At 38.5% G+C, this 24,374-nt stretch overlaps 1 protein-coding gene across 1 annotated transcript in view; it reads left to right on the top strand.

The window, feature by feature from the left end:
- The window catches only part of GALNTL6 (polypeptide N-acetylgalactosaminyltransferase like 6), a 1,308,188-nt gene that overhangs the window by 505,416 nt on the left and 778,398 nt on the right, over nucleotides 1-24,374 (top strand). Inside the window, exon 4 of the mRNA XM_075555794.1 lies at nucleotides 12,778-12,944. Coding sequence (XP_075411909.1) covers nucleotides 12,778-12,944 — 167 coding nt within the window. The remainder of the gene's footprint in view (nucleotides 1-12,777; nucleotides 12,945-24,374) is intronic.

Below are 24,374 nucleotides of genomic sequence, written 5' to 3'. Positions count from 1 at the left end.
AATAGATAGGGCAAGAGTTCATACTTTAAATAAGTTACTAAAGGACTAAAACATTAAGAAAATGTAACTCAAACCTTGCAGCTTTAATTTTAAAATATTTTGCCTTTTGTTGTTGTTGCTACAAAACCTAATTATTGTGTCTTTCTCCATGAGATGAATGCTTAGGTGATAGTAAAATTTTAAAAACAAGTTTACCTAAATTCTTACTCTTCCTGTGTTGGCAATAGTTACAGAAAAAGTTAGACAAAAGATAGATCATTAGTATGTTTGGGAAATTTATATACAAGGGCACTTCAAAAAGTTTGTGCAAAAGTTCCATTCTCTTTGAATTCCATTCCACCACACATGCAATTAGAGTTTCTTGTTTATATTTTTGAAAGTAATATTTTTTCTTTGAAATCAATAAAGTAATAAAGGCAAATTAATGTAAGATAAATGTGAAATTAGTGAAAGTTCAGTATGTTTTAAAGGAAGAAATGTTGTCAAACTAAATATGTATTTTTAATCTGTCAGTTTTGCAAACCAGTGCTCACTGCTGTCGAGTCAATTCTGACTCACGAGAATCGTACAGAATCCGTGCGGTTCTCAGATTGCAATGGCCAACTGGAGTGGGGAGCCTCATCAACCCCCTCAGATCTGCTAGTGACTTTGAACTGCTAACCTACCATGAAGTCTGTATGAATTCTGTTTTGGAAAAGCATAGCACAGTATGAGAGGTTTCCTCTGAGACTGGTTTAGTGGAAAGTTACAAAATAACTTGCTATTATAAAATGCCTTCATAATCTGTCATTTCCTTCTTGTAATTTTTAAGGGGTCTAAAAGACTACTCTTAGAGATCTCCATTTTTTTTCCTACCACAGTCAATTTGAAAATTTTATTATGAAATGATTTGTACGTGATTAAGAGGTGTCTGTCCCTTAGCCATTCCTAAATGAAGTTAATATTATGAAAATGCCTAATTCAAAATAATACAACAATAGTAAATGTAATGATGTCAAGATCTGTTTGCTGTGGTGGCAATATCTATAAAGTTGATTTGTAACCAAAAAGTCGAGTTTCAACCTCACAGTGCTCCCAAGGAGAAGGAGAAGGGCTCGTGCTCAAATAAAGATGGAGATTTGACACATGCGCAGAAGTGCTTGACTGAATGGGTATGTGTATGGGGTGTGGTAAGAGCTGTATGAGCCCCCAATGAAATGATTGCATAAATAAAAGGTGTATAGCTTTGGATAACTATGGAGGGTCATCCCGCTATGGTGGGATAACTTGGGGTAACTATGGTGACTCTGAATTGACTCAATGGCAGTGAGTTTTAATTTCACACATATTCTTAAAACACCTAATGTAACAATTGTTTTTAAATCTTATTTTATTTTTGTAAATTTGCTACTACCTGTAGTCACAATTATATGAATTGTTTGCCATTTTACATATTTCTTAAATGCATTGCTGTATTGCTATACTGTCTTCATATTTAATATAATCAGTCTCTCAACTTGATCTTCAACATAAATTGTAGGAGTTGTAGATTATCGATGAGGCTCTATACATGCTGCGACATTTCTGCTAGTGTTGTGGAGCAGCCACTGGGGCCACGGCTTCTTGCTTCTGATGGCTGAGTGTGAGAATTAATTAAATTGTCCTTGGAGCAGCATAAAGGCTAGGATGACTAAATATAGTTCAGCCCAATTAAATATTGTCACAACAGGGCTCATTTTCCTGAAAGTAAAAAATCAAATCTGCACCCTCATTATCATTTGCTAGAACTATTACCATCCCTCATCTTCCTGCCTCGAGTGTTTGACATGTTCAACACATGGTCCATCTTGCTGCCAGAGGGTTATGCAAACATGTCCTGTCATCTTCATTCTTAACAATATTGGAAATACTTCATGTTGACTTCAGGCTCAATTCCAAATTCCTGAGACTCATACTTAAAATCTAACATGATACTTTCTCAACACAGACTCATCTGCAAGGACTCTGCTAATTCTTTCCGACAAAGTTAATCACAGTTCCTTTGGGCTCGCGTTGTCTGTGTACCATTATGTCATTGGCTTCATTCGACGCTGGTTATTTTATATATACTGCCACTGGTCTTTGAATTCTTAAGGGAAACATTACAATTTATTTAGCTTTGTATCCTTAGGCTCTCTCAATTTCCTCCATTCATTTCTTGAGTCTGCTCTATATCCTTTCACAGATGTGACAGGTATAATAATAACAATTAAAACCACAACAATAACAGTGATAACTACAATAATGATAGTAATTATCAAGTTCCTGCTAGTATTCATCCTAAGTACTGTACTAAGTGCTTGACTTACATTATCTAATTTAGCCTCATTAGCAGCACATTATAAATCAGGTATTTCTTTTGTCCCAACATTGTTATTATCTTCAATATGTGAAAAACCATGTTAGAGAAGTTAAATAGCTCACCAATTTTCAAACAGCCAGTGAGTGGCAAGGCTGTCATTTGAGTCTAGAGAGTATGATCTGCAAAGTGTGATAATTCTGTATTTGAAACGTAACACAGGCTAGCAGTAAGTCCACAATGTAACCTAATTGGAAGAAACATTACAAATATTAATAGTCTATTATTATATGAAACTCTTTTGTGCATGCACCGAGCTGAGCTGCAGGATTCTACTGGTTGTTTTACCTAGGCTTTCAGAAGTCTTTGGACATAGCCCAACCAAAACAGCAAATGACAAACCGACCTAAAATAACTACAACCCCATAGGCAGGGAAGTGCTCTTTAAGGCTTCAAACCCAGAAAACTTTTTTTTTTTTTTTTTTTTTTGCAGTACGATATAGTTAATGTTTGTTGAAGGCTTGCTTCAATAAATGAAAGTGTACCAGGAACTATTCTGAGTTCATTAACGGCATTTTCTTTTTCTTTCTTCTTTTTTTGAAATAATTTATTGGGGGCTGTTTTAGCTCTTACCACAATCCACATATACATCCATTGTGTCAAGCATATAGGTATCTACCATCATCATTTTCAAAACATTGTCTTTCTACTTGAGCCCTTGGTATCAGCTCCTCATTTGTTTTCCTACCCTCCTCCCTCCCTCATGAATCCTTAATAATTATAAATTATTATTATTTTCCATGTCTTATACCATGCTATCTCTCTTCACCCACTTTTCTCTTATGTCATTCATTGTAATAAGATTCCCCTTTCTCCTCCCACCTTTCCCCCTACCCTCATGATATCACAACTTCCATTATTTTTCCTGAGGGGTTTATCTGTTCTGGATTCTGTATATCAAGATCTCTTATCTGTACCTGTGTACATGCTCTGGTCTAGCCGGATTTGTAAGGTAGAACTGGGGTCATGATAGTGAGGAGGGGGTAAGCATTAAAGAATGGAAAGAATCTTGTGTTGTGTTGGTTCTATACTGGCTCATCCCTTCCTTGTAACCCTTCTGTGAGGAATGTCCAATTGTCTACAGATAGGCTTTGGGTTTCCCCTCTGCCCCTCCCCCCTCATTTGCATCAATATGGTTGTTTGTTTTGAGTCTTCTGATGCCTGATACCTGATTCTGTGGATACCTCATGATCACATAGTCTGGTGTCTTTCTTTCATGTTAGTTCTGTTGCTTCCCAGTTAGATGGCCGCTTGTTTATCTTCACATCTTTAAGACCCCAAAATCTTTTGATAGTCAGGCACCATCAGCTTTCTTTACCACATTTGCTTATGCACCCATTTTGTCTTCAGCTATTGTGTCAGGAAGGTGAGCACCACAGAATGCTGGGTTATCAGAACAAAATGTTCTTCATTGAGAGAGTACTTGAGTAGAGGCCCATGTCTATCTGCTACCTTAGTACTTAACATGTGATATATGTACACAGATCTATATCCCTATTGTTATATATAAATATATTTACATATGTATGTGCCTGTATTTATACCTTTATAAATGTCCTTTGTCTCCTAGTTCTTTCCTCTATTTCCCTTTACTTTTCTCATATCCCACTATAACGTTTGACCTTCATTTGGCTTTCCATATTTCCTCTCAGTTACATTGTACTTCATCAAAGCCTACCAGGTCTTCTAGACCCTCCTCACCATCGATTTGAGATAACTTGTTGTTCCCTTGTCCCTGGGTTTGTTGGTACCCCTCTTCCTTTCCCCCACCTCTCCTTCTCCCATATCACCTTAGAACCATGTGTCCTATTGTTTTTTCCTTGGGATTGTTTATCCTGCCAATGTTATATAGATAGACATGGGGTGGGGGTGGGGGGCTAAAAATAACCAGGTCTGTCTGTTGACCTTTATGAATGTTTACCTAATGAGATTGATGAGGTTCCAAGCCCTATCCCCAATATCTATTTTGGGGACTTCATTCCTTTGCTCCCTCTGCTGCCCTGTGGTACTCCCTTTGAGTTTCACCCCCATGTGGTGGTGCTGGGAGGGGGGTCAAACCAGGCACAATTCCCACACTGTGTCTCCAGTGTCAGTGAGGGAACCTCATGTCCTGTGGTGGGGCCTGCCCTATGATCCTGTCTGTACATTGGCTGTTCCAAGCAGGAATATCATCCTCGGGGTTTGGTGGGCCAGGATGCAGTCCACACTCTCTCCCTCTTTCTCTCTACTTCTGTCTTAGTTTGTTCCTATGCATTCTCAGCTGACCCACCCCTGTCCCTGAGCTGCACCTTCAGTGCTATCCTCTGTAGAACATTCTTCTGGGGAGGGGGTGCATGTAACTGGGATTGAGGCTGGCCCTGCAGACTTCTCTGATGCTTTGCTGCTTCATGCAGGTAGGTTGCTTTCATGTCTTGGAACACCAGTTTGAGGTCTGGTCCCTCTCTCCCTTTCCTGTGGAGACATAAACAATACCTTCCCATGGGTCGGGTAGTGCCCTGTTCTCCTGCTGCATATATCTTCTTTTTTTTCCTTTTCCCCTCCTTTTTACTTGTCCCAGTCCCACATTTAGCTTACTTCATCACCAAAGCTCTCTCAACCTTGTCAGCAGTAATTAAAAAGGTGAAAGAAAGAAGAAACTAAAAAAACCCTAAAAATTAAAAAAAACAGGTTATATTGTCTATGATTTATGAACTCAACAAAAAGAATAGCATTTCTTCTAAGAAATGATAGCATCCCTGCCTATCATTTGTATTCAAGATATTTTCTTAGAGAGTTAAAAGACATTTCATATGCATACTTCTAGATTGGGTACCAGGAGGGAAAACCCTGAGATAAGAATTTGAAATCAACCATATTGAGGATGTAGTTAGAGGAAGTATCTAGGAACCGTAGTCATGAGGACACAAGGTAGTGGAGGGAAGGTTGGCAGAGAGGAGCTGGAGCTGTTTATCAGTGTGGGTAACTGAGGTCCAAATCTACTAAAACATCCTGGAAGACAGTACAGAACAAATCTCAGAAGTGTGTCTCCATAGGACTATGTATTTTGCAACTCTTCCATTTGTTAACACTTAGGCCAGTGACTGTAATTTTTCACAGAATTCCAAATTTTTCTGTGTAGTCAGGAGTGAAAAATTCTTAAGTGGAGATCTACAGGTACTTTTAGAATCTTATTAGCATGTACCAATATGGTAAGTGTTAAAAAGGGACGCTGATCATGATTTGATCATGCAGATTAGAATCTGTAACTCTTAGTCTCTCCCTCCAACAAAACAGACCTTTGCCTTTAAAAACATGCACACTGTGTCTCGCTGTGTGCCGCATGTTTGCTATGTTCCACCTGATGGCTGTCCTTTGGATATCTCACCCTTGTTGCTGTCTCAGTGTGCCAGCCAGTCAGTTTGGACGCATGATGTCCCATAGGATAGAGCATTGCTGCCCCTGGGGGGTGGGGGAGTTCTAGGCTTTAGCCTTTATGGAAGCAGATCTTCAGTTCTTTTCTCCCATAGAGCTTCAGTGGTATAGAATGGACAACCTTTCGTTAACGGCTGAACACATGACTAGCATGTCTCCAGGGCGCCTTATTTCAAAACCTTTCAGCATCAAATGGAACTCATTACCTGAATGGCCGACTCTCCCTACTCTCAAACGTGCCCCGGAGACGCTGTGTCCCTATACTAGTCCATAGTACAGCAGATTATGTCCCCAAGTCAAAAATGCATTCCTCATTCAATCATTTCCCACCCTTGCCAGATTAAGTTCATTCTACTCCTAAATATATTTTCCATATGTCATCTGAAGGTTACCATTATCTCTGACCTGGATTTCTGCAACATTATCTTAATTGTCTAAATTACCTCTCAAATACTTATATAGCACAATCTTAAACTGCTGTACTATCAATTTTACCCCAAAGAAACTTCCTTAACCATGCTTTATCTCCGACTATTGTTTAACTATCTTCAAGTGAGAAACAATGGGTTGCTCATTTTTTTAAGTCTACATTTTGGTTCCTTGTGTAGAATTTTTAGTAAACCATGTGACTTGATTGGGTGCATGGAGGGAGTCTTTACCATCTGATATGTGATAATAATTTGAACTCATATACATATATTTAAACATGTTGAAAAGAGCAAGCCTTAGTTGTATACTATCAAGATTCTGGATTTTTTCATTTGTCTCCTTCTGGCTGAAATACATATGACTGTTGCCTTAATGTCTTAGGGCCCCAGAATAAAATACCAGATAATGCATGACTTAAAAGAACAGAAATATATTTTGTGATAGTTTTCGGGGCTAGTTCAAATCATGGTCCAGGCCATGTCTGTCCTTCTGGGGCTTTTAAAGGTGGGAAACAAACAAATAACCCTGCTCTGTGTCTCCTCGTGTCTGCTGGCTTCCAGCGGTCCAGTTACTTGTTTTACTGCTTTAGCTGCATCTGTTTCCACGGTGCCACGAACCCTTTTATATGTGTGTCTTGTATGGTTCCCTCTTTCAAGACATCACCCAAAGGGAGTTAGGATTAAGACTCACCTTACTCTCCTGCGACCACTTTTATTTACCTGATAATACAAAAAGCAAAACATATTTCCAAATATTCATTACTACAGAAAATTTGACTTTAATGTAACTTTTAGAAGGACACATGTTTATCCATAACTACTACTAGACATGTCATTAAAATATGACTTTACTGATTATAAGCTAGGACTCTGAATGCAGTTCTTGTTTAATTTACACACACAAGGACATATATGTTTCTACATCTTATATGTGCATATACGGGGGGTATAAAAAACAACAACCCAGAAATGGCCTGGGTGGAGAATTTTTCATAGTATGCATATTTTCCAGTAGAAGAGCATCAGGAAATTCACTTTGAGTTAGTGCAACCAGTGGCATCACCTGGGAAGGTTCTCTCTGGTCAAAGTAAATATTTTCATAACTTCATTCAAACGTCATTTATGTGATGGCCGATTTAAGAGAACAGCATGCGGCTGTGAAATTGTGTTTCCTGCTCACAAAAAATGATGCAGAAAGAGTTGTGATGTTGAACCCAGTTTTCAAGGACAGCGTGATGGGGAAAACTCAAGTGTATGAGTGGTTTTCTCCTTTCAAGGCAGGTGCAATGTCGATTGATCACAAACCCTGTTCTGGATGTCTGCCATCTTCCTGAACAGACAAACATGTCAACTCGTAGTGCACTTGGAGTTCATTCCACCAGGTCAGACTGTTAATCAATCTTTCTATTTCGAGCTTCTGAGTAGATTGCCTAATAGTGTACAACAAAAAATGGCCTGATTTATGCCAGACCGGGACTGGTTTTGTCACCACAACAGTGTACCTGCTCACACAGTCATCTCAGTGTTCCAATTTGGGGCAAGAAACAGCCTACCTCTCTTACCTCAAGCACCTTATACACCATTCCATGTGACTTCATTCCATGTGACTTGTTTCTGTGAATGAAGAGGGACATGAAAGGACAGATATTAGATGATACAGAAGAGGTGAAAATAAAACAAAAACAAGGGGGTGCTGTCAGCCATCCAAACAGATGAGTTTGAAAAATCCTTCCAAAAATAGAATCACAGATTTGATAATGTACTAAGTGTAATGGAGAGTATTTTGAAGGTGATAGGTTTGTTTGTAAACAAATTTAAATATGTATCTTTGTAAAACAATTCCATTTGGGGGTTTCATCCTGACCTTATTAAAATATTAATTACATCCCTCAAGCTTAGCTATTATGACTTGCAAGAGTATGTAAAATTATCCTGAATATCTATATATGAAAGCGTAATTTTCTTGAGCCCTTGGTTTTATTTTTTATTTTTAAAGGAATGGTTCTACATAATTATGACTTGGTGTGTTGAATTTTATTAACATTTTCTTCCCAATCCAGGCTACTGTCTATGGGATTATCCATCTCCCCACAGTCCCTTGGAAATCATTGACAGACGTGTTTTGTGTTACTCTGTTGGCTATTTTACATTATAGAAACATGTATCTTGGGTTTTTTCAGCTTTTCATTTCTATTGAGAAACACCATCTTGATTCTTTCAACTCTGATTCTTCCAACTTTTAAAACTTCTCTTGGCAAACATCAAAATCCAGTAGCTTTATAAGTATGTAAACATAATGCAGTGGTACTGATGAATGCCACTAAGGTTGTGTAGAGATGGGAGCTCAGGTGGCACAGTGGACCTAGACAGCAGCCCCAACAGCAGTGGGGCAAACCGCGCAGTTGCTCTGCAGAAGAAAGACGAGGCGCTCTGACCCAGGGAAAATTCCACAGCAACAACAGTTTTGTTTTTCTTTGTGTCTTACTTGTCAGGCCTTATCGGGTGATTTGGGGCACCGATTCAGAGAAATTGCATTAGATAGGCTGCATCAGTGTAGGTGCAGTGTAGCACTGTGTTTTCAAGTATTACGTTATATAAATTTATTAAATTATCATTCTATTTTATATTTAAGAAGAATTCAGACCCAAAAATTACAGCCTAAGACAAAAGAAGTAAGAAAACTTGAAAACTAATAACATATTTAGATAACTCAACAGAAGCTGTATATGGAGCCATGGTGGCTAATTATTTGCACATTGAGCTGGCAATCATATGATCAGTGATTCAAACCCACCAGTCCCTCTACAGCCTTTAACATAATTCAAATGTTTGGACACCCAAAGGGGCAATTCTTCTCTGACGGAAACGGATTAGATGGCAGTGGGATTTTCTTTTCAGTCTGGGAGGCTATGGATTATGTACAGAGACTACAAGAGGAATACTACAGAAAAGAGTGGAAAATAAAAAAGTAAACTGAAAAGACCAATGGAAAGTACACATGAACAGAAGGTGTGAAGGCAATTTAAAATGCTGAAAATAATAAGACTCATGGCAATTTACATAAATATTTTGAAGACCTGATTTTCTTCTTCAAATTATTCAGTAAAAATTTCAGAACACATTTTCATATATATAGAAGTCAGTGGATAATTCATGTTAAATGTTTCAGAGGTGAGATCAACTCCAAACTTCTTTAGAAGAAAAATTCTAACTTTTATTTTAAGAGTTTCTGTGCCCAGGGGGAGAAGCTGTGCCATCTTATAACAAGACTGGGGCATTTTAATACAGGAGTTTGAACTAATTTGGGGTTCCAGGACATTTGAATCTCTTATTCATTGTATCAAACTAATTAGCAACCAGTCAGCCGATTCTGACTGGTTGCAACCCTTCAGGACAGAGGAGCGCTACCCCCGTGTATTTGAGTCTATCACCCTGTACAGGAGAATTATCTTGCAGAATGGCTGTTGGGGTTGAATAGCTGATCTTGTGGCTAGCAGTCAAGCATAACCCACTGCACCATCAAGGCCCCTTGCTTATTGTACAGGAACTCTTAGTTCTAGCCTCTTTTTAACATAACACATTAGAACTGCCTGTTATTCAGTTCCTCATAAAGGAAAAGAGATACTTGGGGAAAATTCAAAGTTCATGTGACTTTCACTTTTCCAATGTATCTTGGATCAAAGGATACAATGTGAAGAATAGCGACCTAACTATTCAGTATAACTCACAGTACTTTAAATAATGCCAGTGTGCACTGCTGGTAGCTCACTTTAACTTACACTACATGAAAATATCCTGATTTTTCACGGGCCAGCAGTGAAGAGTGGTATAAGGTTTGTGTTTTGTATCTCAAAAACTGGAACTGTGAGGGGAAAACTGTTAGGGCCATTTTTGGAATCAGCAGGTCAAATGCACCTAGAAACAAGCCTAACATTTCAGGCACCAACATGTGTATTGGCCAGTGCTAACAGCCTCAGAAGTCCACAGGGCCCTTCTATTCTGTCTTACAGTGCCTCTGGAAGATGGAGTACACTCATGGCCGTGAGTAAGGTGTAAAGAAATATAATATATGTTTATGTGTATATGTATAAGGAAAAAGAAAATTCTCAGGCCTGGATCAATAATATCATGATAAATGATGAAAAATGATGTTACAAAGAAATTGAGGTAGAATTGATTAGTACACTTAGATCCACAATCAATGTCCATGGGAGCTGCAGTCAAAATAAGAAAAAAGCATATTTCATTGGACAAATCTGTGGGAGATCTCACTGAAGTGTTAAAAAGCACCTGACTGGTCAGGGTATTTCCGATCACCTAGTGAACTCGCGAGCAGGCATCAGGCTGCTCAGTGCAGGGCAGGAGGATGAAATCCACACACTGCTCCGTGAATGGTACATGGCCCCAGAAACCCTGTCCATGCTCACTCGGGGTCGGAATTACCTTGGTGGCTCTGGATTAGTACATATGTCAAGGTTAAATGCCGAATAAGGTCAACAGGAAAGAATTCATGCATTCAAATCACCATGGCATCAGGGAATAATGTTGACAATACCAAGGGCTGTTGGAGAAGAAACAAGCCTATTTTGGAGGAAGTTCCACCAGAATACCCCTTAGAGGTGAGTGTGCTCACGTTGGGCACGTGACCAGGAAAAGAAGTGCCACCGCTAGACAAAGCAGAGGGTCAATGAAGTGAGGAAGCTCTTCCATGAGTTGGAATGATGGGGTGGCTGCAACAATGGACTCAAACCAATGAATATCCTGCGGATAGTACAGCAAGGGGAAACATTTCCTTCTGTGATACAGTAAGGTTACTATGTGTCAGAGTCAACTTGGATAGTTACAGCAAACAAGGAATACATATATACATATATATGTATCTATAGGCATATATGTAAGAGAGGCATTTTAAGATGAATTTATTTAATAACTATTATGAGATTCAAAAGTCTAAATGGGCAGGTTAAAAAATAAAATGTTTATACTAATATCTTAAGTATTTTTATCTGAAATATTTTATTTCTTTCACAGAAAAAGTAAAACTTGCTAAATTACAAAATGTTATATTTGTTGCCCCACCCTGTAACTTATCTTGTTTAGATCAACTGCAATATTTTGTGGGTAAGAGTTGGATTTTTACATAGCCTGTGTATCCCTGGTGGAGTAGTATTTAGCATTGGGCTGTTAATAGAAAGGTCAGTAATTCTAAACCACCATCCGCTCCCCAGGAGAAGACAGAGTTTTCTACTCCTCTGAAGCTGCACATCCTGGGAAACATGGGGACATTTCCTCCCTGTCCTGTAGTGCAGAGCTGACTTGATGATCATGAGCTTGGTTTGGGTTGGCTTCACCCTGGGGATGATGGACGGCTACCTTGCAGTATTAGAAATCCTCTACAGCGATAGTATGAGTCAGATTGAAGTTGTCAGCAGTGAGTTTGTTTTGTTGTTGGATTGGAAACATAGTAAATTAAGTGTGAAAGCAACCGATTAGAAAGATATAGGAATTTGAATCATATGGAAAAAAATCCGTTACATGTTTGCAACACATATGTACAACTCAAAATCAAATTTAAGTTAATTGTACCATCTACATCAGACAGTAATCAGTATGCTGGAAAATGATAAACTATCAGGTGCTCCAATCCTAGGCCTCACGGCCTGTACGTGCAGATGTCCAACTCCTTGTTTTGTCTTCAAGTTACACCAAGAGAATCCATGAATTTTATAGTTGATTGGAACTGTACCCAGTTTTTTATTTGAAAAGGCTCATATTCTTACACCTTAAATGGATTTTTCACCTTCATTCGATCTTAGACAACTATGACATGAAGAGGCAGAGCTAAGAATTCAAGGCAATATGAAGCTGTGTTCCTGCCCTTATACTGCTTATAAACTAATTAAAGAAGTAATGGAATATGTAAAAATAGCCATTGCGGTAGTAAATTGCATTTTAAGTATACAGAAAGTAATGCCTAGTTCCCTGTCATGTTTCAGGTTCTTTCACAATGAAAAATAGCAATGCAACACTTCTCTTGGTAGTCTTTGTCCAAAATGTTATTTGATTTTCACTTGAACTTGACAGACATATTTTTGCTATGGGATTGCATTCAGCATAGGATCATTTGGGATGAAGAATTTATTTCTGTCCAGTGTAAGGTTTTTTCTCAGACCCCCTAAAAACTAGCCAATCACTGAAATATTTCACAACTCATTAACTTTCCAAGGATTCCAGAAAACTCATCTAAAATCTTGATAGTGTGCTCAACATAAGCCATTTTCACCCCTACAACTGCGCCTATTTCTAATAGACATTGCAGTGCACTTCTGACTTGGCTTCTGGTAAAAAATAAGTGAACATAATTCTTTCAAGTGAGTGTTAAATAGATCACTAAGGAGTGCCTTGAATGAAAAGAGTCTCTCCTATCTATCGATCTGCTTGGCGAGAGAGTAGACAAAGTCATGTTTGCAGTTCTCTGATGATATAAGGAGTGGGTAGCAGTATGCCATATACTTATGATTTGTGGTTGACCTAGCCGTGTTATCCTTCTGTAATCCCCAGCTGTAAGCACAAGATGTACCTGGAAAGGCTGCCAAACACCAGCATCATTATCCCATTCCATAATGAAGGTTGGACTTCCCTCCTCCGCACCATACACAGTATAATTAACCGAACCCCAGAGAGTCTCATCGCAGAAATCATTCTCGTAGATGACTTCAGTGATAGAGGTAAGATACAATTAATAATACTTTATCTGATTCTCTCATTGCCACATAACCATTCAGGCAGAAAAAAGGCATTAGAGAAGTGTGATGGCTTCATTTTCTGATTTCATCGAGATGATAATGATGAAGGTTTGCCTGTCTTATGATTCCATGAGCTAATGTTCAAAAAGAAGAGAGAATGAAAAATAAATAACTGATGTCCTGTGAAAAACTGTAAGAAACTTTCGTTGCATGTCCATTGTCAATTGGGCAGTTTGGCAAAATGCCTTTCATTCTTTTAGCTCCAGAACAAACCACTGCAAGTTATAGGAGTGTGATTATAGATGAATGGTGATATATTCACTTATTGCTAGGAAATTTGTGCCTGTTACTGACAAATATTCACTCCATTTTTTACCAGTACGTAACTTTCTCCGCTTTGTAATTACATTGCTTCATAGATATTTGAAATAATAAAGAACACACACACACACACACACACATACACACACACATATATATACAGTTTTGTACTGGGAAATTCATACTATTTCATCATATCTGAACAATTAAGATATCTGGTGTAACAAAATCTGATGGGTTTTTTTACCACTCTGTTAGAGGAACAGTTTGTCTATAAGACATGGATTTACTGGGTTATTAATTTATTAAGGAAAGAAAATTATCTCAGCTGGGGTGAGTAGGGGACAGAGATTTTCCTCTAATTACATCTATATTTTTGTCATATATTTTATTATATGAGGGAGCATTTCTTGATGTTGTAGTATATCTGCAGGAGAAAATAACAGCAATATAACTTGATTTCATAGTATTCTTAGGTATAAAAAGGCATGGTGAGATCATAGGAGTTAATTGAAATTGTGGAAATTCTATTTGCTGCAAAAATGTCATTTTCTGCATGTTATTCATATATCTTTTAACAAATAAACATATATGTGTGCTAATTTTGAGGCTTGTTTTAAAAAGTTCTAGCCTTCAACAACTCATTTCGAATACTGATTCAAAATTTGCCTTATATTAGTACACACTGGGTCTTATAAGACAAAAATGATGTTGTCCAACACTATCCCATTGAAATAATAATCCTATCAACTTGATAATTTGATTTTTATTTCATATTGTTTATTTCCTTTTCTTACTGGGTAGCCATATTTCCAACAATATCTAAGAGCCAGAGTGTAAAACTGAAACTTTCAGCAAATAAGAAAAAAAAAATTAACAGCACATTCATTATCTTAGATTCTTAGGAAATTTTTTTAAAACATTAATCATAATTGCATTACACAATCTGGATCTTTAATGCAGTAAAAAAGCTTAAAAAAATTTCTCAGAATAGAGTAAAAGTTGGAGCTGTGAAATATCAAGTAAATGAACTTTTTGGTCGCTGGAATTATTTTCACCATAATTAACTTTGTCTTGAAATGCTATCTATCACAGCTGAATTGTGACCTGGGGATAACATAGGAGGAAAAACTTGGCAGCAGAGACATGTGAACTAAGAGCATTTTTTTGGTGACTAAATCTGAGAAGTACTTCTCAGTGGACAGTCTTTAAAGTGGGAAGAAAGAGTGGCACCGACATTTATCTTGGCTTCCAATCACTGTCATCTTTTTTCACAGCAGTGGCTTTGATGGACTGCCCTTCTGCCTAGAATGTTAGCTGGGACATAAACAGGCCCCAGAACACTGCCAATGTAGCTAGTGGTAGTGAAGTTGAAAAAAAAAAGTGAACTAGCGGGTGTGATTTTTGACTGTCTTATCGGAGCCCTGCTTATGGAGAGATGAGAGGAATCAACTGCTAACAGAAGGTCTGTGGGTGGAACTCAGCAGCAGTCCGTGAGAGAAAGACAAGCAAGTCTGTAAGCTGATAGGCTGGGAAATCCTCCAGAACAATTCTTCCTTGTCCTATGGGGTGGCTATGAATCAGAATTGACTCAGTGATGCATGGGTTTTATTGGACATTTTCAGGGATAAAAATTATTTTAATGATTATGTTAAACTTTCCCTTAGGTAGCCTATTCCTGTGACCTATCAAGTTGAAAGTAGTGTTTCATAATCATTAAGTCACAAATGACTAAAACTTTTGAATATTGCTTTTCATTTTATCTAACCCAATAATATGAAAAGAATCAACTTTGAAAGAAGTGATGAGAGTACTTCGATAATCTTGTATAATGTGAGGTAATTTTATAGCTAGCTATAATACAAAGGACTCCTTCCTAATTCTTTGGAGTACAACATTACATGTGATTAATTGATTGGTGAATTCTCAACCAATCCAGTTCTTCAAACTCCTGAGGACTCTATAGAACAGAGTAGAAATGCCCCTGTAGGATTCTGAGACTGGCTCTTTATGGGAGTACAAGGCCCTATCTTTCCCCCATGGAGCCGATGGTGTTGCCCACTGCTGGCCTTTGGGCTAGCAGCTTGAAGTGTAACCATGACATCACCAGGGCATCAACATGATGAATACAGACCAGAAGCTCAACTCCACTTTTAACCTTAGAGCCTTGGTTAACATACTTCTCTTTGTTTCAAAGAGCGACCCTCATAGAGTGGTTTGACAAAGAGCCACCAAAAAAGCCTGTGAAAGTTTTACTTACACAGTCTAAAGGATCATTGTCCTCAACTACTGATTTCCACCCTCGAGGTATTACCACACTGCCATGATGTCACTGGATGTTTTAGAGGAGGTACATGTAGTCTCATAAAGTCTACTATATGGGTATCTATCTACATCTATTTATCAACCAATCTATCATCTAGATAGCTATCATCTGTCATCACCTCCAGAAACGATGGGAGTGGATTAAAGGGCATGCAGATGCATACTCTGGTAATTTATGCATTTTGGACTTTTTAGGTTGATTCAACATAAAAAAAAATCTTTCAGTTTGACCAATATGAGGATTATTACTCCAGAAATTGGAGACATACAATGAAATTTTAAGTTTGCTTTTAAAAAAAGGACCTGATGCAAATGGCTTAAGTGGAGAACAAATGCTTTGAAAATGATGAGGACAATGAATATACAGATGTACTTTATACAATTGATGTATGTATGGATTGTGATAAGAGTTTATGAGCCCCCAATAAAATGTTTTTTAAAAAAAAGGGGGGAATCAAATAGCTCTTTGTATCTACCTAAGCTATATAACTGGCATCCATTTCTCAGAATAATTTTCATGATAAATTTCACACATATATGAGAAGGCAAGCATCTCAAGATACCTCTTATTTACAGATGTAGCAATATCTTCACGACCTCTGAGATAGAAGGCATTTCCTATTCTTTTAATTCACTTGTACATATAGCACAATCATACTATTAATAGCTATAGTTAATTAACTCACATCTCTTTTATAAAATCACAAGCCTTAGAAGTGTAGGGTCTTTTTCACAAGTCTTTAAAAATTACATGGTAGGAGAGAAAAATATTAAAGTCCAGGATGCGGGAGGGTTTCCTCATGTTGACTTCTCCTATGAAATAGATGGAAGGTGTCTGAGCTTCATTTATAACAGAATTTTTTAAAGTGTTACATTTTATATTGATGCTCAAAAGTATATTCTAATTACAATTTTGTTCAGTGTGCATCTTCACACTTTTGAAATTTGCATCATTATACATATTATGGATATATCTCAGAGAGCTTTGGTCAAATCAATAAAGTTCTTACAAGGCTTAATCAAGTTTCACTGTCTTGCGTTTTATATTCTCGACATCAATAGACTACCCACACCTGACCACAAATAAATAAATAAATAATAAAGCTAGAAGAAGGAGTAAAGCTAATGTACTAGATGTGTTAATTATGAAAGTATTAATATTTACAACACATGAGAATTTTCATGCTTGATAAATTCTGTAATGGCAGCTTTCAAGCAATAGAGAGAGGAAAAATAAATACTAAAATATTTTCTAATTAGAAAATAATTTTAAATGATTGCCAAACCATTCTTTAAAAATCTGCTTGAATAAGATTGACCCAGTTATTAAAGCTGCTTAAAATGTAGCTTTAAGAAATGAATGTCTGATTGTGAACAGTTCTTAGTCTAGATAGTCCTCCGAGAGCCGACTTGATAAGCAGAATGTTGTTTCAGCCTCCCAACATAAGCCTGCGTCTAACAAAAACACAAAGGGACAAGCCTGCGGGTAATTTTTCAATGACAGCCACAGTGTTTTTGCTCTCGGATGCTTATGAAAGTTAGTGACTGTGACTTTTTTTCCCCATTAAGCTCTCAGAAATATATTTAACAACTTAACTTGAGGCCCTGTAACAAGGATTCACGATTACTTTAAAGCAGGACTAATCCTGGGCTTATCTCCAAATTCCAGGCAACCTTGACGGCATCCACATGGAAAATGTTGAAATGTGTGAAATAAGCAGGAGCTTAACCTCAGAGATAGGATCCTGGTACACGGGGGTTGCATGCTGGGTTATAACCAACCTTTTCCAGTTTGAACTCACTAGCTGCTTCACAAGGTCCAGTTGAGGCCGTTTTCTCCCATACAATTAGAGTCTGGGAAACCTTACGAGGCAGGTTCCCTCTGTCTTACGGGGAATCTGTGCGATGGCAATGAGGTTTCACAGAGGTAGGTTACACTTGAACCTGCTTGTAAAATTCTAAGACTCATGGCTTTCTGTTCTCATACGCTTGTGTGGATGTAATTTCAAATGAGCAGGGTTGCTGCTGACAGACTCTCCTTAATGCGAATGCACTTGTGCTAGCTTGCCCCATGAGATGCATCTGTGTTTCCCCTCGTTTCACATGTCTTCAACAGGCATTGGGACAGTTACTAAAAGGTCACAAAGATTTACTCTGTCCCATGTCCTAGGTAGAAAGGACATGCAGAGACGCGAAGTATTCTTCCGATTCCAGCAGAGTAATGACCGGAAAGAAATAGGTGATGCAAAATAAAAACAAAACAGTATGATTTATAAAACATGGATTACAAACAGAGGACCTGTTCACAAAGGATGGAGTTTCATGATTTTTGTTAACAATTATGAAGACTCTGACTGATAAACCTGTCATAGAAAAACCATCAACTTACACTGGAAAAGGTCAGACTCAGGATGCAAGGAAATAAAGCTGCCTGCTCTAAGAATTTTACAAGCAGGAAATAAGCCTAATGATCTACATTCGCTGTCTTCTTGGTGCATAAAAATCTTACTGGAACAGCGTAAAAGTCAGCTGAACTGTTATTTCATAGGATGGGGATCCCGTCCCCTGGTTCTCAAGGAGTGGAGCAACAACCTCTGAGGTTTGGGAGGATCAGGTCCATCCCAACTGGTCTCTGAACATGGGGTTACCATTTACAAATGACAGGGAAGTGGCACCATCATGTAAATTTGAGGGGGCATGGCTATCATGTGCAAGGGGCAAAAAGAAGGGCCCTGCTGGGGAGTAAGGGTCTTCATTCAGATGTACTAGGAGAATGGGGCCACCCAAAGCAGAGTGAACAGAGTTGCTATCTAAATGAGGCTAGAAGGCATAGTTGAAGCCCAAGGCTGAGGAAGCTCCATTCAGAATCCAGAGCGCATGGCCAACCCCCGAGTCTGAAGTGGACCATTGCCCAAAATGTCTCAGAGAAGAGAGGTTTACCTCAACCCTTGATTATTGGTGTGATCTGTGAGTATTCTAGTAGGTTTTGGACACGTCTGGTGCTTGCCCTTCATTTGCAATGGAAATCTCTGGCTTGTGTTGATTTACCACCAGGCTTAGATGCTGTTGATTTGTGTTCTAGATTTCAGAGGTTCACAGATGAAAAGGAATTTTGCCCCAGAATGAACCATGCTCAAATCTTACATATTTGATGATTCTTACATATTTGATGATCTTGGAGCTTATTTCAGACTTTTGTGAAGATATAATGGGATAAATGAAGGCATTCTGCATGTTTCAAGGCCAAGAATTCAGAAGGGAAGAGGGTGAAATGATATGGACAGAATTATGTCCCTCTAGAAATATGTGCAAAATCCTAGCCTTCCGTGTCCTGGGAGCAATGTCCGAAGTTTGAATACAGTATCTGACTCTCACCTTTATGTCACTGGAAGCCCCCGGTTTCAATTCTGTTTTGTCCTCTAGGATTACTCTAAATTAGATTGACTCTTCCTATAGAATCAAAACAGTGGGTTTTTTATGCCTGTGTTTGTCATCTCATTTGGGAATGGGTAAGTTGTCTTTGTTATGCTAATTAGCAAGATTGGTGTCCAATGTGTCTTAAATCAATGTGTACTGGGATAGAAAAGAGATGAAATAAAAGCTAGAAGTAGAGGTCTGCTAAAATAGTTGGCAAGCCACATGATGATGGCCAATAACAGACCTTCAGAAGGAACAATGACCTTATTTCAGTTGACAGAGAAAAACAAAAACCCTTCCCCTTGACCCAGCATACTGAATTCATACTTCCAGCCTCCTTGATGAAAACCAACTTACATTTGGACAGCCATCCATCTGTGGTGTTTCTGTTGCACCAGCACTGTGTAATGAGGACAAAACTTAATCTGTCATTGTTTACTGGGTTCTCCCGTCATGTTGGGGTTACAAATTTGAAAAAAAAAGGTTTTGATTCTGTAGGAAGGTGCTATGGAATCTGGACACCTACAAATGCCAGTACATTTAAAAGCAGAATGTGTGATGTGGTGAAAAATGTGAACTAGTATATTGCAGGTAAGTCAGTAGCACAGTTTAGTCTGCATTTACCTAGTTTAATGACTAATCGGCTGCTACATACAATGTTGGTAAGGTATATTAAAATGATCTGTGTAAAATTATGTAGTCAGTAAGTAGTTCTTCAAAACTGTGGTGGAACCTTCAATGAATAGGATGTTTATATAAGGAAAATATTTTTAATCTATTATTTGACCTTCCTCTAGGCCCAACCTGAATTTTCTCTATGTTTAAATATTTCTACATTGTTCCATGACAGAAATTTCCTCTCCCTTAAAATTGCTACAGGCAATTTTAACTCTTTATTTTACCTTCATATTATTATTATTTCTCTCAGTTTCATTTTGGTTTTGTTGTTTACTGTGTTGAGTTTCCCCCCTGCTGAAGCACAGGAGGAGTGGAGGCACAGAGAGAGCAACTGATGCAAAGGCTTAGCAGGGACAGAGGTGGGGAGAGGGAGAGAGAAATGGGGAGCAAATACTGAATGCCGGGAGAGGGAATGGATCACTCGATCTGATTTTAATGATATGTATACAACTCTTTCTTAAAACACCTATGGAAGTATATAATGTGTAAACTTTATATCCATAAAAGTATTTTTCAAATCTATCATTTAAATTTCATATATATTTATATTTAGTATTGATCCCATGAGTCTCTAAATTAAAGACTAAACTGGAAATGCTATAACATTACCTCTACACTACTTTATGATGATTTTCACTGTTAGGTGCCCTTGACTCTGTGTTGTGACCCTACATACAGTAGGGCCAGCACCCTCTTGATAACATGTCCAAAGTATGTGAGACAAAATTACACCAGCTTTGCTTTCTGGGACCAATCTGGCTTCTTTCTTCCCAAACAGATTTGATCAATATTCTTCTTCAATACCATAATTAAAGTGCATCAAATATCAACTAATCTTTCTGATTCATTCTCCAGCCTTCACATGCATGTAAGGCAATGGAAAATACTGTGGCTGAAGACTAACGCACTGCAGTCAATAATGTGACTTCTTGTTTTTAACTCTTAGAGCAGATCTTTGGCAGCTGTTATACCCAATGGCATATCATTGGATATGATATCAAGCATATCAATAAGATTTCATTTGATATCTTTCCTGCTGTGTCCATGACCACTGAGTGGGGATCTTCTTCATGCAGGTCAGCTCTGGAGGTTATTAGCTCAGCATACAGATTGAGTTCAAGTATAGGGACAGGATACAACTGTAATGCACACCTTCCTGAGTTTCACCCACACAGCACCCCTTTGGTCTGCTCGAATGACAGCTTCTGGATGGATGTACAGTTTCCATACTGAGCATAATCAAGTGCTCTATCACTTCTGGTCATCACCAAGGTACCGTATTGTTATGACGCACACATCTGAATGCCAGTGCCCGGTCAGTGAAATATAGGCAAGGGTCTGCTCAGGAAATGGAGGTGACTGGGAGTTGGAGTCTGAGCTCCTCCAGCTTCAGAAGGAAAAAGGAACATCAGATCCACATCGTCATTATCCATGTCCAATGTCTGTGAGGCTGTGGTCAGTCAGGTCCCAATCTTCAAGCTTCATAGCAATTCAGTTCCAATGGTCTTCTAAGCTGGGTTCCGTAATGCATTGCAGTGGCCACACACAACTCCCAGGTGATTGCGAGGTTTCTATAGAAGTTAAAACTCACTCACGTGGATGACTCATAGGGCCACTATCAAGAGGGAAGTAATGCCCTCTGGTTTCTGAGACTGTGGCTCTTTAGGGGAGTAGAAAGCTTCATCTTTTCCCTGTGGAGTGGTTAGTGTTTTGAACTGCTGACCTTGGGTTTAAGAGCCCAACAGGTCATTACTATGCTACAAGACACCTAGTAACAGATTACAATTCAGGTGACAAATGCTCAGGATACAGTTGTGGAAGCAGGCTGTCTCTTTTCTGCTGTGCCCACCAGCAGGCCTCTCTCTATCCCTCAGACTCTTGGCTGCATCTCTGCCTTGCCCAGGATGCCAATAAATCCAGGGAATGGTACTCTATCATAGCCCACACCCTGGAAGTACTCAAATCGAGCTCCTTGGGTCAGCAGTGTAGCTCCTCATTTAAACACCTAGAGGTGCCCCAGTTCACATCCAGCCTCCTGCCTAAAGGCACTCAGGTTTACTTGTTCCGTGGGCTGAGAAGCCCACTACTCTGTCTCCCGTTCTGGGTCTTGGGTCTCCTACAGCAGCCCCACTGTCACTTCTCAGGTACTTCCCTGGTACCCACTGTCTCCAAGATCAAGGAGGTCCAACATACAGAGTTCTTTTGATCCAAAAGACCTAAAATTCCAAGAGATACAGTACTTTCCTCACTCCTCTCACTCCCTTGTAGTGAAATTCTCCTTCTTGCTTCTGAGTTGGTTCACCTTATAACCAGCACAATGGCATTCACAATTAACTCTGTGAACTTACACACAGCTGAATCTGATAATCCTGATAGTATCTTCCCTCACCTCTTACCCAGACCCATCAAGAAAAATGCATTTGCTTGGAACTACAAAGACTTTGACTAGAAGAACCATATTAAATAATCCTTTCTGATGTATATCCTTTCAAGAATTTCTGCTTTGCATCAAGATTTATCTGACCTCAGCAAAAACATCCCTTGTTCCCAGTGCCCTTCAGAGTAGAACTTGAATTTCTGGCAGTTCCTTGTTGAGCCCCTATGTGAAAAAGTTTAAAATTTTTTCAGCCAAATTTACTAGCATATTATATTAATAATATCACTCAATAATTAGGCATCCTGTTAAATTCCTCATCCTCAAATCTTCCTACCATTTCTAATACCAACTTTAGAATGGCCATAAATTAGAATCACGTTCAGTTAGTTGGCCAGGTTCCTTCTTTCAAATTTCTTGACATAGATGAGTGAGAGCTTCCAGCATGGCATTGCATCCATTTATTGAAACATCTTAATGATGATATTTTCAATAAGTAGAACCTTGTATTTTAACAATGCTATCAGTTAGTTTGGACATCTTCCTTAATTGGTTCTTTTAAAGGAAAATAGTTTGATTATATTTAGCAACTTCACAGCCACGCAAGTCATATATTACACATTTCAATAGCTAATCACATGTATAACAGTGGTGTAACCATTATCATAATAAATTCCAGGATATGTCTTCTTCCTGGTACTCATGACTGATCGCTCCCCATTTTCTGCTGGCTTCCATTGTCATAGTCCTTTGAATGTATTGATAGAGTCGTTGTCTCCACAGGTTTACCTAATTTGAGTATCTTAAACAGAAAATAATTTAAAAATTCAGACATAATATAAGCAAATGGCCCAATAACAATGACACAATGAAACAAGCAAACAAACAACACCCTCAATCTACAACACTGCACACAATATTAAAAAGTGCAGCCGTGATACCGTGGTTCCAGACGGAGAGTCACAGCAAGGTGTCATATTTCCCCTAACTGCAGTCACAGTAAACCATCATCCAATGTGCATCTGAGAAGTTTTCCCATATCTGTCCCATAGTCAGAAGGTCTTCACCAGAGACTGAAGCAGTACAAGGGTGCTGCAGATAATTTTTGGTCTTTAACTGTCATCTTCAGCCTTCTGTAAACTGGGTATTCAGAATTTAAGCTCTAATACCATTCCCCCCTCCAGGTTTGGTTTTTATTATTTTCAATACCTGGATCACACATGCTGGTGTGCAGCTTCAGTGCGGGCTTAGCCATTGCTCCGAGGCTGGCGGGCATGGTGCGGGTGGCATGCCGTTTCAGATGAATGTTTGGTTTAAAACAAGCCTTGAAGACCCAGTCATTTTTCTTTCTGATAAATGAGTACCATCTGCTTTCTTCACCGTGCTATGCTACCTTACCTCTGTCTTCAGTAATCACTTTATGGCGGTAGGTATTAAATAGGGCTATGTCATAAGATGTAATTTTCTTAGATTAGGGCTATAATTGTGAACTCAAAATCTACTCATATATTTATGTTGTATATATACCCATGGTTCATTTGAAAGACATCATTACTTTATAGAAAGACATGGTAAATTAACCCCATGGGGCATATGGTAGTTATGTTTATATTACCCTTACTTTAGCCACTGGTCTAAAATTTAAAACACTGTCAAGCAAAAGAAAGTATAAATATATAGGACAAGTTTTTAGACCAAAATAAATCTATTTTTAATTTGATGAACAACTTGGTTGACTTGATATTATTTAGACTTACAATGAGGGCTGGAGAGAGGGAAAAACTTAAAGCTTTTTCACAAAGACAACTCAAAATAACCAAATGCACTGCCATCAAGTCAATACCGGCTCATGGTGACCAAAAGGACAGCCAGACTCTAACTATATGTGGAAATAGAAAGCCCTAATTTATGCGTTTGTTATGCATGTGAACCTCTGGAGGTTTTCACTGCCAACTTTAAAGCAGCATCACAACATGTAACCATTATGTGAGCATAGCACATATATGATAGTCATGGATTTCCTTGGGCTAGTAGTCGTCTGCTTCTTCTCACCTTGTGGCAGTTCAGCCTTAGGCATATGGGAACATTTCAAATCCTTTACTTTGATATCGGTTTGTGCCCTTTGTGGGGCTCCCACATCAAATCCTCCTGATGTGGTCAATGAGGGTTTACATCTCTAAAGGACAGAGGCTAAAGTCCTAGCTGTCTGCATTATACAACTTGGGTGACCAAGGGTTGAAGGAAAACTAAATCAAATGTATTCAACTGGGTCCATGATACCAATGCTTATTCTCCCA

Source organism: Tenrec ecaudatus, chromosome 8 (genome assembly GCF_050624435.1).
Source record: "Tenrec ecaudatus isolate mTenEca1 chromosome 8, mTenEca1.hap1, whole genome shotgun sequence".
Lineage (NCBI taxonomy): Eukaryota > Metazoa > Chordata > Mammalia > Afrosoricida > Tenrecidae > Tenrec > Tenrec ecaudatus.
Note: the sequence above shows the minus strand (reverse complement) of the source record. Positions and strands in the feature narration are given on the sequence as shown.